We start from the raw sequence: 15566 nt of genomic DNA, 5'->3' as shown, positions 1-15566 counted from the left end.
TTTGCAAATAGGACTTTCACCGCATTGTATTGCACTTAATTCAGGGATTCTTGAGGATGGAGGGGCTTTACTTGTATTACTAATAAGGACCTTGCTTCCCCTCTCCACCCACCCCTCCTTTTGAAGAAGAAACTTGGTAAAGAGAAGCTTGGTTTGTCCAATCTTGAGAAAACACCCATGACGTTGATTGTTCATTCCTTCTAATTAAATTCACCAGTTCAACATAGGAAGTTGTTCTTGCAAGAAGGCATTTAACGTTTTTTCAAATAAAAAAGTTATTTTTATAAAGTTCTTTCACTGTAAAATACATTCTGGCCTTAGTAAGTTTATCATCTATTTTTCTGATGCTCAAGCTATGTTCCAGTCTAAAGTGCTGTTATAAATGCAAATCATTATCCTTGCCAGCACTCAAGGAAACTCCCCCCTTTAATAATTATTTACAAAACATTATCTCTAGTAAATGCTATCTTTTCTTTATTAATATTTCCTTTGTTTTCTAGAGTATATTAATTTAAAAAATTATTACACTATTAAAAACTACGAGAAGCAAATTAACAGGAAAAAAACCACAATATAGCTACAAATACACAGGAGGCCTACTGCTGCAACTGCAGGCTCTCTGCTCAGTTCTAAATCTTGGTCATTAAACATTTGGTTATTAAATATTCAGTACGTGCCCTTGGTCTTGTCTCCCAAGTTGGAACAGCCTTGGGCTGAAAGCAGAAAAACAGGCACATTTATTGATCACACAATCAAAGATAGGCTTTTGGTCCACAGACACTGAATGGAAAGTTTCCAGTACTGCATGGAGTAAGAAAATATTCCTATCAACAATGTAATATCATTATTTTTCTAAAGAGATTAATAAATTTCTCCAGGAGTGTTCACAACGATCCTACTTGGAACATTATGATACATATCTTTCTCCACAGAAAATTTATACAGATATCAAATATATAAAAGCTTTCATGATCCAATTCAGTTCTTTGGAGAGCATTTATTCCTTTATGCACCAAATATTAATTGAGCACATACTATGCTTCAGGCACTACTCCAGGTACCAACAGTGAATGAGACACACAGAATTCCTGTTCTCGTAGAGTTTACGGTGGAAATATTTAAGAACATTTACTTTACTTGGGTAAAACAACAATGCTGTTAAACCTATTTAAATGCAACAGAGCAAGTTATTCACAGACAACATTTTATTCCTAAATTAACACATTCATATATTTTGAAAGCAGCCACTTTTAAAGTGCTAAGTAATAAATAATGTATCCTATCATTTATTTGACATTAAGGAACACTTAATTTGAATAAAGTCTTCAAGAATAAATACTTGGCACATTAATTTTTCTTAGGACATAAATATTAATACCCAACTTATTAAGTTTGGGTATTTTTAAATGAGAAATACAGACTTTAGCATTAATTTAGTATCAAAGGCACAGCCAAGGTGCACTTTTTCTCTAGATCTGTAACACATTTACATCAAATTACCAGGCATAATTTTGAAATTAATTAGAATTCAGAGCATCTGTTTGTTTGCTATTAACTAATGATTTAGAACTATCAAAATGAATATGTACTTTAGAAAAATTCAATAGCACCACTTAACTTGTAAAATTATTCTTGTCAGTCACAACCTCTTTTGTGAAATTTTTTTAGCACAAGCACTTAGTTTTGGCTGTTTAAAAGCTTTCAAAATGTATCTAAAAAGAGGATGTACTTTGCCACTTCGCTATCAAACTGTTTATAGGCAAAAAATTACGACCATTTCTAATATCTTACCTTTATGTTTAAGTTCATTTCATCATTAGCATCAATAAAGCTGCTTTTAACCATTATGTTTTCCAGTTTTAGATCTCTATGTACTATATCTACCAAGAAAATAAACAACAAATCAAATGAAATAGATAATGAAAAAATAGAGAGGACACAAATAGAACAAATAAATATACTTGACCAGTTAACATCCACTGTTGAAAAATTTGAGGAGGGCCAGGTGTAACCCTGCCCTCTTCTATTCCCTGATATTCAGATCCCTTTTCTCCATGTTTCTAACCTTAAGGAGCCATTTTCTTTGGCTCCCTCACCTCTCCCCAATCCCCTGCTGCTCCAACTGGCCGCTCTTCATGACAAGTGGCCTGGTAAGTATGGAAGAGGATCCTGTCCAAGGTTAGGTATTCCCTGGAGGAGGGAGACACGTATACTTACAAGCCTGGGAAGGTTTCCCATGTCCTTCGCTCTTCAAATAGAGGATTACTTCTTTACTTCTATGCATATGTTATTGCCAGTATAAACATTTAACATACTGCAACCTGGCAACACGTATACAAACTACACTTACTTCAGTATATTTTTCTACAACATCAGTACCACCTTCCTACTCTATACATCAAAATTAAAAACAAAAACCCCTGAGACACAAAATCTCCAGTTGAACATGTCAGAGCTCAGGTAGGACTTTTATGTACATGCAAATACTCTCATGTACCAAATATTTCCTTTGCAAATAACTGATTCAGTTCATATCCATAGCAATCATTTCCCTAAACTTAAAAAGTTATAGGCATAATTTCTGGAAAAATGAAGCTGAATGAGCCCTGGACTGGCAATTATACCTAATTAGTTACAGTTCCCTTACCCAGTTCCAGCCTGTGTTGGAATTTTTATTGTTTCTATTGTTCTCCTTATCTCTTCTTACATAAATACCACAAAATTTTAATATTAATTTATCTTTATGTTTTAGTAGTTGGCAGGGCAAGTCTCTCTGCTGCCTCCGCTGTTCTTCTTTTTCATTGTTTTCTTTACTAGTCTCACCCATTTCAAAATAATTTTATCAAGTTCCAAGAAAAATCCTGTTAAGATTTAGTTTGAAATTATACTGAATTTACAGCTTAATGTGGGAGAATCGACATTAGCATAATATTAAGCCTTTGGTTTCCTGCCCTTGCAAAAATTGTTGCCCTCTGCCTGGAAAGCCCTCCCTTTTTCGTCTGAGTTTGTATTCCTCAGCTCAGGTTTTGCTTCCTCTGTGAATTCTTCCCTGACTTTCCAAATCAAATGAGGCGCTTAATATACCTATGCTCCTTGCACTTTATATGGCTTTCAGAAATTATCATGTTGCATTACAGTTTGTTTTCTGTACTCCATCACCCATCTGCCTCTCAATTTCCTTGAGGGGCAGGTGCCTTGTCTTTTAACTTCTGTAACTCTAGAACTAACCACAATGCTGTAGGTGCTCAAGAAATATCTGCTGAATGAACCCCTGGGTTCCAGTACCGGATCTGCCACACCTAACCATGTCACTTCACCTCTCTGGAACAAAGCTTTTTCTCATCTATAAAATGAGAAGTTTCTAAAGTCACATGTAAGCCAAACTAACACTGAAGAAAAAAAAGCAGGAGCACGAGGAAAAACAGTAGCAATAACACCAAAGAACAGTAAAGCAATTAGAAGAATTAGAATAATATTTAAATGTGGATTTTAAAGTAGTGAAACGATTCCCATATGGTACTATACTGGGGGATATGTATCTTTATACATTTGTCAAAATCCATAGAATTTTGGATTCTATGGATCCAAACTATGGATTTTGGGTGATAATGATGTGTCAGTGTAGGTTCATCAATTGTAGTAAATGTACCACTCTGATGGGGGATGCTAATAACGGGGCAGGATGTGCATGCACGGGCAGAGGTATCTGGGACTCTCTGTAACTTCTCCATTTTGCTGTGAACCTAAAACTGCTCTAATAATTAATCTAAAAAATTTTAAATGCCTAGAATATATAGACTTTTAACATTATTAATATATGTGTTTTTAGAAATTTCACTTTTATTATTGATTTTCTATGTTTGATTTGATAATATTAGCTTCTTTTCAAACTGTTCTGTAGAAACATTCATAATTTCATCTTGTCTGTGTACAATGTAATTGCATACCTGCCTTGCTTCTAATTAAAATATATCTATAAAGTTAAAAAGGAAAAATTTTTTTAATTTTTAAAAGAATATCTTCCATATTAGTAGGCATTATTTCTGTGACTATGAACCCTGAATACAATTGCCCTTAAACAAAAGTGGTGTCTGCGCTCATGGAGTCAGTGAGCTGGATCCTCTTCTTACCCTTATTGTGAAGATAGGCTATAGCTGAGGCGAGACTTCGAATGATCCACCTGGTCTCATTCTCTGAGAAATGACCTTTCCTATTCAGAATTCCTCTGAGTTCTCCATCCTCACAAAGCTCCATCACAAGGTACATTTTCTGACATTATAAATTTAAAAAGAGAGACAGAGAGCACAAATTATTTAGCTGAGGATCTTTAAAATGTTATATATGGTATACGTATAGCAGAAATATGGTTACAATCGATCTTTTCATTCAAAACTATTTGTTATCTATCATGTACAAGATACTATGCAGGATACTAGAGGAAAAAGGAAGCATAAGACACATAGTCTTTACCTTCAAGGAGTTCAGAGTTTCGCTATAATCACAATACCATGGGGTAATGGCTAACAGAAGAGGAATGTCCGAAATGTGATGAGGTTACAGAGGAGGGGAGCCTTTGCCTAAAGAATGCTCACTGAAGAGGCAACATACAGGCACGTCTGGATGACTGAATAGGGATTTATGGGTAGAGAATATGGGCAAGAACAGGCATAGCACATGGCATTTGCAGACTCCAAAGCTCAAAACAGCACTGGTGGGACTTCCCTGGCGGTCCAGTGGTTAAGACTCCGCCCTTCCACTGCAGGGGGCGCGGGTTCTATCCCTGGTCGGGAACTAAGATCCCGCATGCCAGCGCTGCAAGACTAGAAAAAAAGAAAGAAAGAAAGAAAGAAAGAAAGAAACCAGTGCTGGCAGTTAAAGAATAACAAGTATCTCAGTGTTAATAGCACTGGGAGTTTGGTAAGTCAGAGAAGACTGAGATGGTGAGGGGTGAGGCAAGAAAGAACACGTTGGTGTCAGGCTGTAAGGAGTCTTGGATGTCACACAAAGGAGCTGGGATTTTTTCTTTTTTCCCATATGCAATAAGGAGCCACTGAAGATTTTTTTTTTTTTTTTTTTTTTTGCGGTACGCGGGCCTCTCACTGCTATGGCCTCTCCCGTTGTGGAGCACAGGCTCCGGACGCGCAGGCTCAGCGGCCATGGCTCACGGGCCTAGCTGCTCCGCGGCATGTGGGATCTTCCTGGACCGGGGCATGAACCCTCGTCCCCTGCATCGGCAGGCGGACTCTCAACCACTGTGCCACCAGGGAAGCCCGCCACTGAAGATTTTTAAGCTGATGTCTGGAGTGGGGGGAAAGGTATGTGCTACTATCAATTCTGCATTTCTAAATGAACACTCTAACAGTAATGAGGAGCAGAGTTCAACAAACTTTTTTCTGTAAAGGCCAGATCCAGGTAGTAAACATTTTTGGCTTTGAGGAACATACACAATCTCTTGCAACCACTCAACTCTGCTGTTACAGCATAAAAGCATCCATAAACGAAACTTTATTTATGGACTTTGAAATTTAGCTTCATATAATTTTAACATGTCATGAAATTTTACTCTTTTACGTTTTCTCCAACCATTTAAAAATGTATAAAACCTGGCTTATGGGCCATAAAAGAACAGGCCACATGCCACTGGCTCACATGCTGCGTAAGCTGACCTCTGATTATAAGAGGGTAGATGTGAGGCACAGAATGGAGAAAAGAAGGAAGAAGAAAAAGATGTGAAAATACCTGGAGGGAGAAATAGTGGGACTTAGTGACTAATTGGGTATAAATCGTAAAAAGCCACAAATGAAACGCCTCTTCCATATTTCCTGTTTCTGTGCATACATATTAAGATCACCTTAGGTATTCCGATAGCCAAGTCATCTATTAAGTCAAAAAGATTCACAGTCAACTAAAATGCGTGTCTTTTTCATACCTATGCTATTCAGACACAGACTACCCTCCATGTCTCCATTCTATCCTATACCACATTTTCACTGCTGTTTTTAAGATTCTGGAATCTGATCCTATTCTATTACCACTACTAGTGCAACTTCTGTGTTCAGTCAGCAAGCACGAATACAGGAGGACAAGGCTAACAACCTTTCTTCCTATAGTCAAAATTCTGACTCACTCAAACTCAAGATGTTTAGAATTTCAAAAGTAACTACAGAATGCTGCAAAGTCTAACACGTAAATAAGTTTTTGAACTAGGCTGTAGTTTTTCCACTGACAACACTGTAGGATCATGAAATGAAATGGTAAGTGAACTATTTGGAAGGCAAAGTTATATTAGCAGTGCTTACAATATAAATTGATGTCATTTTAAAATGTGTACGTTGATAAAAGTTATATCAACAGAAGTTTTTTACAACTCTTTATACAATTATTAAAAGTAATTGTGTAGAACATTTGGACTCACAAGAAACCATACATAGTCAAACTGCATGATCAGCATTACTATCTTAGCCTAACCCTTCAGGTAGCAATTTCCATTCATCCTTAAGATGGCTTCAACGGAAGGTCTAGGCATTTGTGTGAGTTGGGAAGATGGGGAGTCAGATGTGACCTGTGTGAATCAAGGGCAAACAATACATAAAAAAGACAATCACAGATGATGGTTTCTTTGGCCTTCAAATTATCCTAGATTTGGACTGCCACTTGATGAAGTAACAGATCAGACTTACCCTCCCCCCTGAAACAACTTAAGAAATGGACAAAATACATAAAATAACAATTTTCAGACATTAGACATCAGACAGCATAGGGCAGTGATCCCTGAGAGAGGGGAAATCTATGAGGCCAGTCCCGTGATTATCCTAGCTTACTGTCTGGAGAGTTTCCAAGCCACAGAGAAGGGAAAAGGAATCCAAACAGAGCCCAGCAGTCTACATGAACTGAGGAGATGGTGCTGGGAGTCCCTGAAGGCCAAGACAACTGAAGTTCACAGAGAAGATTACCAAAGAGGAGAAATCTATGGAGAGAAGGTTCCATAGATTTGCAGACAGCCCCCCCTCGACTCTTCAGCGAAGTACCAACTAGCACACATGTATGAGGAAACTACCCAAAGTTGGGAGAAGAACCATGTGAAAAGATCAGAAGAAACAATCACTGGCGCTTACACATGGCCAGGAAGGGTTTGTATTCCCATTAGCCAGAGTGGAAAATCTCATTATTCATGGGGTAGAATACTCAAAAGGGTCTTCCCTCATTAGTCTGGAAAAATTAGCCCTAGACCAAAGGCTGCTCTGGTGCCACCTAACAATGCTTAAAGCAAGCTTGAAAAGTATCAAACTATTTCCGATAACTTAACTATGTCCCAGAATAAAGCTCAAAAATAGTTGTAAGAGTATAAAAAATAGCCAGCACCCAATCAACAATTAACAGGCATCTAAAGAGGCAGGCTTATAACGAAGGGGAAAAAATCAATCAATTAAAACTGACCTAGAAATGGCACATATGATAGAATTAAGAGAAAAGGACATTAAAGGTTATTGTAACTATATTTAAGGAGGAGGAAATAGTGAGCATGTTAAGTAGAAACATGGAAGATAGAAAAATGATCCAAAGCAAATTTCCATTGGAAGGGATAAACAGCGCATATGATGTTACAGAAAAAGAGATTACTGAATCTGAAGATATCACAATAGAAACTCTGCGAAACTAAACAGGGAGAGAAAAAAGATTGGAAAAAAATGAATAGAGCATCAGTGAGCTTTGTACAATGTCAGGCAATCTCATTTGTACTTGAGGTCCTAAAAGTAGAAGGCAGAAAAAATATTTGAAGAAATAATGGCCAAGATGTTCCTTAATTTGATGAAAACCATAAGCTCACAGATTTAAGAAGTTCCATGAACCCCAAGCCAGGATACATGAAGACAACTATACCAAGGCACAACGTAATGAAATTGGTTAAAAGTGATGATAAAGAGCAAAACTATTCTAAGCAGATTTGAGGATAAAATAAGTCACAACTCTAAAACTGAAAAGGTAGAGAAGCCTTCTGGCACCACTGCCATATACTGCTCCCATAAAAGGTAACTGTGGTCGCTAACATTTATCAAGCACTTCTAATGAATCAAGCATAACGCATAACGCAAGTTGACTATTGCTGCCTTAGAGACTGTCAAAGGAAACAAAGAACAATAGCTAACAGTCGATGAGATGTATGCTTTATATTCACTTTCCCGTTTAATCCTTCAACACCAAATGAGTTTGATACTATCATTAAACCAATCTTACAGATGAGGAAACTTAAGTATAGAGAGGTTGAGTAACTTGTCCATGGTCTCAGAGCTAATAAGTGTTGGAGCCAGGATTATACTGCACAGGCAATCTGATCCCAGAGTCCACGTGCGTAACCACTGTATCATACTGCCTCCGAGCAGAGAAATACCCAAGCCCACGTGCATAAACAACTTGAAGGCAGAATGGCAATAACCCAGGCTTCAGAACAACTCTAAATGGAAATTAGAAGCATTGAAAGACAAGAATGAAAACATCTAGGAAAGAAGGAAGATTAAACATATTAGTTTAAGACACAGATGACAAAATATCTTCTACATAGTGCCAAATATGCCCATACCAACTCTACTATGAAGCTAGACTTGCAAAATTATGACAATATTCCAAGAGACTCCAATGGAGAACCAAGGACCAAAGCAAAAAGAAAGACACTTCTAAGGAAGCTCTGGTCACAAATGGGTTATATCTGAGGTTGTTTCAATTTTAAACATTTGTTTTCAACATGCCACCAGAAATTTCACTAAAAACGTCAATCTAATCATCAGATACCTAACTATAAAATCAACAATAAAAAGTCCTCCAGAATGCTCTCATCAATCTCCAGTGACAGACTCATGCCAAGGACATGAGCCACTGTGTCCCAAAAGGATTACTTCCCAAGGGAATGATGTTCATTTTGTAATAACAACAATTTTCAAAATGCAGCACCTGACAAAGCTTTACCTTAGGCGTCTCAAATACTTGTTCTAGATGTATAATGTGTTTGTGTTTCACACTTTTTAGGATGGTCACTTCCCGTTCAAGCAACTTCACAGCAGAGCTTCCAGCCTTCAATGATGAGGAAACATAGATTTCACATATGAATTTCATTACTGCATACCTCAATATAAAAGTTAAAGTTATTTAATATTTTTCCTACATTTTCTTTAGAAGTTCCTTTTTCAAAAGATAACATGCAACTTACCTATGTGTTAAGATTAAAGTATGCCCCATCTTATCCTTTGTCCAATTTTAAGAGATATATAATTTGGCCTCAAACCACGTTTCTTGGACTGTTTCTATAAATTAGCTACAACATGGTCTCTGTCATGTCACAAAATTATTGCAATTTTTAATAGCCTTTTTGGAATTTCCTTCAAAATCGTATTGATCCTTTGATGTTAGCATAATAAAAACAAAATCTACTTTCCCGGGACATCAATTAGAAAACGGATATAAAGCATCTGTCTCATTAAATGTTAGAATTGTTAAAATAAAATGTTTTTGTTTTATTGTTGTTTTGTTTTGATTATATTTATATTCATATCAAAAGAAACAACAGGCAGTGAGATTCTACACTTAGCCCTGCATTATATTACTTCCTAGTCCCCCAGCCTCAAAAATTTGAGAGAGAGAGAAAGAGGAGAGAGAGCACACTCGATCAAGATGGAGATGGAGATTTTGCCTTCAGACCAACCTAACTCCAATTTATCTCCTTACATGTAACCCTTAACCACACCTGACCAGGCCTTCATTCAGGGTGTAAGTAACTGTCTACAATGTCATCTAAGAAATTTCAGAAGGGCTTTCTCCACCCTAACCACCACTACCACCAACCCAGTCATCACTCCTCTTGATATCTAAATTACCATCATTATTCAAGGATAAACATTGTCCTCATTCACATGAAAATATCCCTGAAAGGGATAATAAAGTTCTTATTCCTCCCTCCTTACCCCTAACCCCTGCCCCCACCAAGTTTGGGAGAGACATAATAGTTCCTGAAGGACTGGAAAGGGATTGATCATAAGGCAAATTTTACCTAGTTAAAATTTTTCCTAGTGTCATCCCTGCTTCCAATTACCTTTACCCTTCAACCATTACCATCTCAGGAGGGATAGGAAACTGCCCACCCTCTGTGCCTCACCCATGGAGGATGAAAGTCACAGTTTAAGGTTATCCTAGAGGGTCAAGAGAAATAGTGATTGTGAGGAGTGAATTCCTATACAGACTAGATATGGAGAGTTATAACAATATCCATCTCAATCCTCTTCCTACCTCCCTCCACAAATGATTTGACCTGTATATAATGCAGTAAGATACTGTCCAATTCATATACTGACTATATAACTTTATTTTACTTAGTGTCCTGAAAACTCTCAGCATCAATAGGTATGTGCAAGATTATGAATTCCTAAAGTTGCAAGCAGGCATCCTGACTATATAACCCTAAAACCTAACCCCTAACCCAATCTGGGATAGGAGCAAAGCAAAGGAAATAACATCCCATTTATTTTTTTTTTTTTTAATAAATGTATTTATTTATTTATTTTTGGCTGGGTTGGGTCTTCATTGCTGTGCGCAGGCTTCCTCTAGTAGTGGCGAGCGGGGGCTACTCTTTGTTGTGGTACGTGGGCTTCTCATTGCGGTGGCTTCTCTTGTTGTGGAGCACGGGCTCTAGGCATGTGGGCTTCAGTAGTTGCGGCACGTGGGCTGTGGTCGTGGCTCACGGGCTCTAGAGCACAGGCTCCGTAGTTGTGGCGCACGGGCTTAGTTGCTCTGTGGCATGTGGGATCTTCCCGGACCAGGGATAGAACCCGTGTCCCCTGCACTGGCAGGCAGATTCTCAACCACTGTGCCACCAGGGAAGCCCCGACAGTTCATTTAGTTAATTCTAAAGATTTCTAGAAGGGCTCTGGATCTCCCTTTATTTTTTTGGATCTCCCTTTATTAAGATTTAATGTTACTGTATTAAACTTTAGGGGAAAATGGTATATAATTTCCTATGGCTTGTTTTAAAGAATACATAAAACCTACTATTTCCTTTTGTAAGTGTAATATTTATCATCGCAAATCCAAGGGGAAAACACCTAATGTTGTCTTTTGTTTTTCCTCGGGCATAGAAAGTGTTTTAAAGTTGATGAAACGATCAGATATAAAGCTTGAGGACTTAGATTCTCCCTTAAAAAGAAGCCCAGTTGTTCTTCACTCCAATGAAATCTAGTGAGACATACAGTGATTACAAGTAAACAGTACAGAAGATAGTTGGGGGAAAAGTGGTTCAAACTGAAAGAGTAGGTAGGATGAATAAACAGAGTTAGCTACCAATGAGGAAATAGGGAATCAAAGGAAAGGCAAAGATAGGGACAAAGTATATCAGAACCACATCGGGAGAGACTACCGGGACCCATTTCTCACTAAGACATCACTAGCCCACAGCCCTCCATCTACACATACTGATGATCAGCCCTCACCTTCAGCTCACTCTGGTAAACTTTACCTATATTTGGTTATGCTGGTTATGTTAGGTAATCCTTTCATTTACTTTTTAGTACCTGTCTACTTGAGTTTAAGAACTGGTCCCGTCCCAGAAGGCTAGAGAAATATCCACATTTCTCCAGGGGAACAGCCTAGGCCCTGGCCCTCAGGGTCAGCTGTGTTAGTGTGAAAAACTGTACTGCCTACCCCACCCTGCACTGGCACTGTGCTCTCAGTAGGACGCTGCCGATATGCCTTACCTTTTCTTTGCTCACTCTTTTAATTGCCCACTTAGTTTCTGTCTCCTTGTCAATAGCTTCAATGACCATTCCAAAGCTCCCTTTTCCCAGTATTCTTCCAAAGGTATAGATTTCCTGGATAAAAAACATGAGTTCCTTTGTCTCTCTCTGCCATTCATCAGGATTACAAATAAACATATAATACTGACAGATATCCACCCAAGGGAAGAGTGATTCTGCTCCAGGGTAAAATCAAACAGAAGACACCCCATATTTGCTTCAATATTAATAAACACATCTTAATTAAACAAAAATAAGTTTTGATGAATTTTATTAAATATCCTTTAGAGGAAAACCATAAAAATCCTTACAAAGAAATGTAAAAAACTTCAAAAGCATAAAAAATGAACCTCTTATAAACTACAATATTAATGAAATGTCTTCATAAGAAAAAGGAGGAATGGAACATTCATACATGCAAATATATATGTGTGTGTATAAGATACATTCAACCAAAAAATTATCACCAAACTCTGAGAGCTACACTATAAAATCAGCACATATTAACCACTGAACAACTGCTCTCCTGTTTACCAAGTAACCCTTTTTCTTTATCTTCACTGTTTCTATTAAAAAAATCACTTTTGTTGTTTTATTTCCTTTTGTTTTAGGAAAAGGAATATATGACCAAAATATTAATATAAATCAGCACTGTAAAAAAAATGAAAACCTTCCACAGTAACACTATCCAGACCAAGGATCCTTCTGCTTATCGTTTTACTCCTGCTTACAAAGACAGAATGCGTGGTCTTGCAACCAGCATTCCTCTTCATGTCGTAAAATAACAAGCAGGTAACTCATTTACACTTTCATTTCTTGTGAATTTGGTTGGAGGGAGTCAGTCTCCTTGATCTGAATCAACTCCAGGGCAGTAGCAAGAGTTTCTCAACCCATGATGCACAGGGACTAGAACAGGAGAGAACACCTGAGCTAATGCTGCTCGGGGAAGCCCCTGTTGGGTGAGCCAGCCAAAGCCTGCCTTAGAGATGCCATGTTCCCTCTGCGTGACTACTTTCATCTTCACCATGCAACAGGTAAGTTACTGCTAGACTTTATGTTTTCTACTGCTTACATTCCTTTCTTACTTTTGTAAAAGAAGATCCATATCCAACTAATTACTTACCTCCTTATGAAGGGCTTCTCTGCCTAACTCTGCACCATGGTAATCGTTTGTTTGACTTCCTTCAACACATGTATGCATTGGTCCTCAAACACTATTATTACTCTCTTGCTTACAAACATTTTGGCTCATTTTTTTCCTTCCAAGATGGTCTAGAAACACCTTATGAAGAAGCTGTTTCTTTTGTATCCTTTAAAAAGCCTGCCTGAAACCTTGTAGGCAAAATATTCATGCTTAGTGCATGGGAGGAAAAGGGAGAAGGAAGAAGGGAAGGGAGGGCAGAGAAGGGGAAGGGAAGAAGAAAGGAAAGAAGGAAACAGAAAGAAAAAAGAGACAGAGGGAGGGAAGGGGAGAGACAGAAAGGAAAAGAAAGAAGAGAAGAGAAGAGAAGAAAAGGAAAAGAAAAGAAGAATGTTCAGCTTCAACATGTTAGATTTTCCTTGGATATTTCCTTGTGATACATACTTTGGGGGCTACAAAGATGAATAAAACATAATTACTGTTTTCTCATAATTTGTAGTCTACTCAAAAGACAAGATTATTACTTAAGTCATAAAATCTTAAGTTAAAAAAAAATACAAAATGACACTGGGGCCAGAGACCAGAGCTAAAATACTGGGAGAATAAGGGAAAACGTTATGAAAGACATGGCTTCTGAGATAGGCATGTGAGGGAACAAAGGCAAAAAAAAATAACTGAGAATATTTTTCTCTAATCCAATCACAGCAAGGAAGGCATTTCAAAGGAACAGCAGTGCAAATGTGGAATGAATGAGTGAGCTGATAAATGAACTGAATCAATAAATCAATCTAGTCAGCAAGCCAGCCAGTCAGGAACCTTCTATACATATGCATATTTGAGAGAAGTGAGAGACTGGGTACATGGAGTTGAACCCTGGAGAAGGAACTCCAGATCTGAGGTCTTGAATGTTGTGAATGGTGACCCCCACTCAGGCAGGGCACATCCTGTCCAGGCGATTGTCCTCAGGACACTGCCTTCTGATGACTTATAATTACTTTGGCTTTTCCCTCTTCCCATTACCACTTGATAGTGAGAATTAAAGTCAAAAAACTAAGATGATTAAAATAAGACAAAACATTTTATTATATGTACCTGCAACTCCCAACTATACACTATGTAAAATGAGTTAAATCTCCACTTAAACCTTTTATTCCCACAGAACAAAATAATCTCAATAATCCCTAACCACTTCCCCAACTTTTCTTGTCCTTTAAAAATTAACCTCTCATTTCATCTCTAGACATATAGAACCACAATTTGGACACAGTATTTTAATACTGTTTATAGGATTTTTAAAATGAAGAATGGGTAGAAAAATAGTCCAACTGCCCAACTAGTTGTTTATAAATTAATCATCTTCTTCAACTAACTGCTTTGGCATCATTACATAGTGATGACAATAAGGAGAAAATGACTTCTTGTTTGTAATAATTTTAAGAGGATGCTATTACAATGGTAACGTAGATCTCTTTTTATTGACATATAAGAAGTCCATGATATAGTATAGAGTGTGAAAGCATGCATGATATGATCCCATTACGAAAAATCTGTATATGTGGAGGTGCTTACATTGATGTCTGGAAAGTTGTTCATCTAAATATTAAGAATAGTTATCATTAGGTAGTAGAACTTTGGATGACTGTAGCTTCCTTTTTTATACTCTTCTGAAATGTTTGATATCTTTAAAATGAGCCTGTCTATTTAATAGGGGAAGAGAAACTTCCACTATACCATTTAATGTTATTTCTTAAAAATATGTGTATATTTGAAATATTTTACAATTTAAACCAGGAAAAAAACAAAAACAAAAAATAGGGTAAGACTTATACATGCCTAGAAAAATGAAGTAAAGACAATAAATGTTAAAATTGGTTATGTCTGGCTCATGATTTTTATCTTCTTCACTTTTCTATCTATATTTTCCTAATTTTTCAAAACACATACATTTTGCTTTTATAAAAGCTCTTATGGTTAAATTTAAAACTCAGGAAATTTGTGGATTTTTTTAAAATTCAGGTCTTTTGTTTACAGGGGAAGATTTAAACTTTTCAGGTCAGAAGTTCTCAGAAAGTTTTTCTGATCTCTTCAAGTAAATTGCCAAATATTTCTTAAAGTAATTTTTTAAAGTTATTTAACATTAACACAATTTTCTTCTTGTTGTTCTTGTTGCAGTTCCTTTAATCTGGTGTTAAAGGAACACATTTTAATTTCTAAAATGGTACTAATATTTAAGTCATATTTGTATATAAGAATTAGAATCCTGGGAAGAATAATATTGGTATTCACTCAGTCACAGGCTGGAAAAATATGGAGGGGTCCATGAGGGAAATTCTAGCCTCACTACTGGTCATCAAAGAAGTGAACAGCCAAACCATCTAAGTCACCTGGTCTCTGTCTGCATCCTGAATAGGTCTATACAAAGACTCCACAACTGCCCTCAGCAACAGGCAAGACCTGGAGACCAAAATGTTCTCATTTTGTCTAATAAAAATGCTCTCCACTTTAATTATTAAAGTCCATTTGCACCTCTATGAACAGAAAAAATAATTAATCTGCATTTTCTTTAGTAAAGACTTTGACATACTTAAAAATGGTAAGTTTCCTCTTTCCTTTCCTTAGAGACTTACTTTTAAATCATTTTTGCCATTAAC

The 15566-nt window shown here is 37.1% G+C and overlaps 1 protein-coding gene across 9 annotated transcripts in view; it reads right to left on the bottom strand.

The window, feature by feature from the left end:
- The window catches only part of STK33 (serine/threonine kinase 33), a 181986-nt gene that overhangs the window by 59335 nt on the left and 107085 nt on the right, over window positions 1-15566 (bottom strand). For 7 of the 9 annotated variants that reach the window (XM_067750009.1, XM_067750002.1, XM_067750006.1 and 4 more), the window contains 4 exons: window positions 11736-11849; window positions 8962-9066; window positions 4131-4269; window positions 1792-1880 (listed from right to left, as the gene is read on the bottom strand). In XM_067750009.1, the coding sequence (XP_067606110.1) occupies window positions 1792-1880; window positions 4131-4269; window positions 8962-9066; window positions 11736-11849 (447 nt within the window). The remainder of the gene's footprint in view (window positions 1-1791; window positions 1881-4130; window positions 4270-8961; window positions 9067-11735; window positions 11850-15566) is intronic. The other 2 variants (XM_067750008.1, XM_067750010.1) reach the window with 1 other exon arrangement.

This window comes from Pseudorca crassidens, chromosome 9 (assembly GCF_039906515.1).
Source record: "Pseudorca crassidens isolate mPseCra1 chromosome 9, mPseCra1.hap1, whole genome shotgun sequence".
Classification (NCBI taxonomy): domain Eukaryota; kingdom Metazoa; phylum Chordata; class Mammalia; order Artiodactyla; family Delphinidae; genus Pseudorca; species Pseudorca crassidens.
Note: the sequence above shows the minus strand (reverse complement) of the source record. Positions and strands in the feature narration are given on the sequence as shown.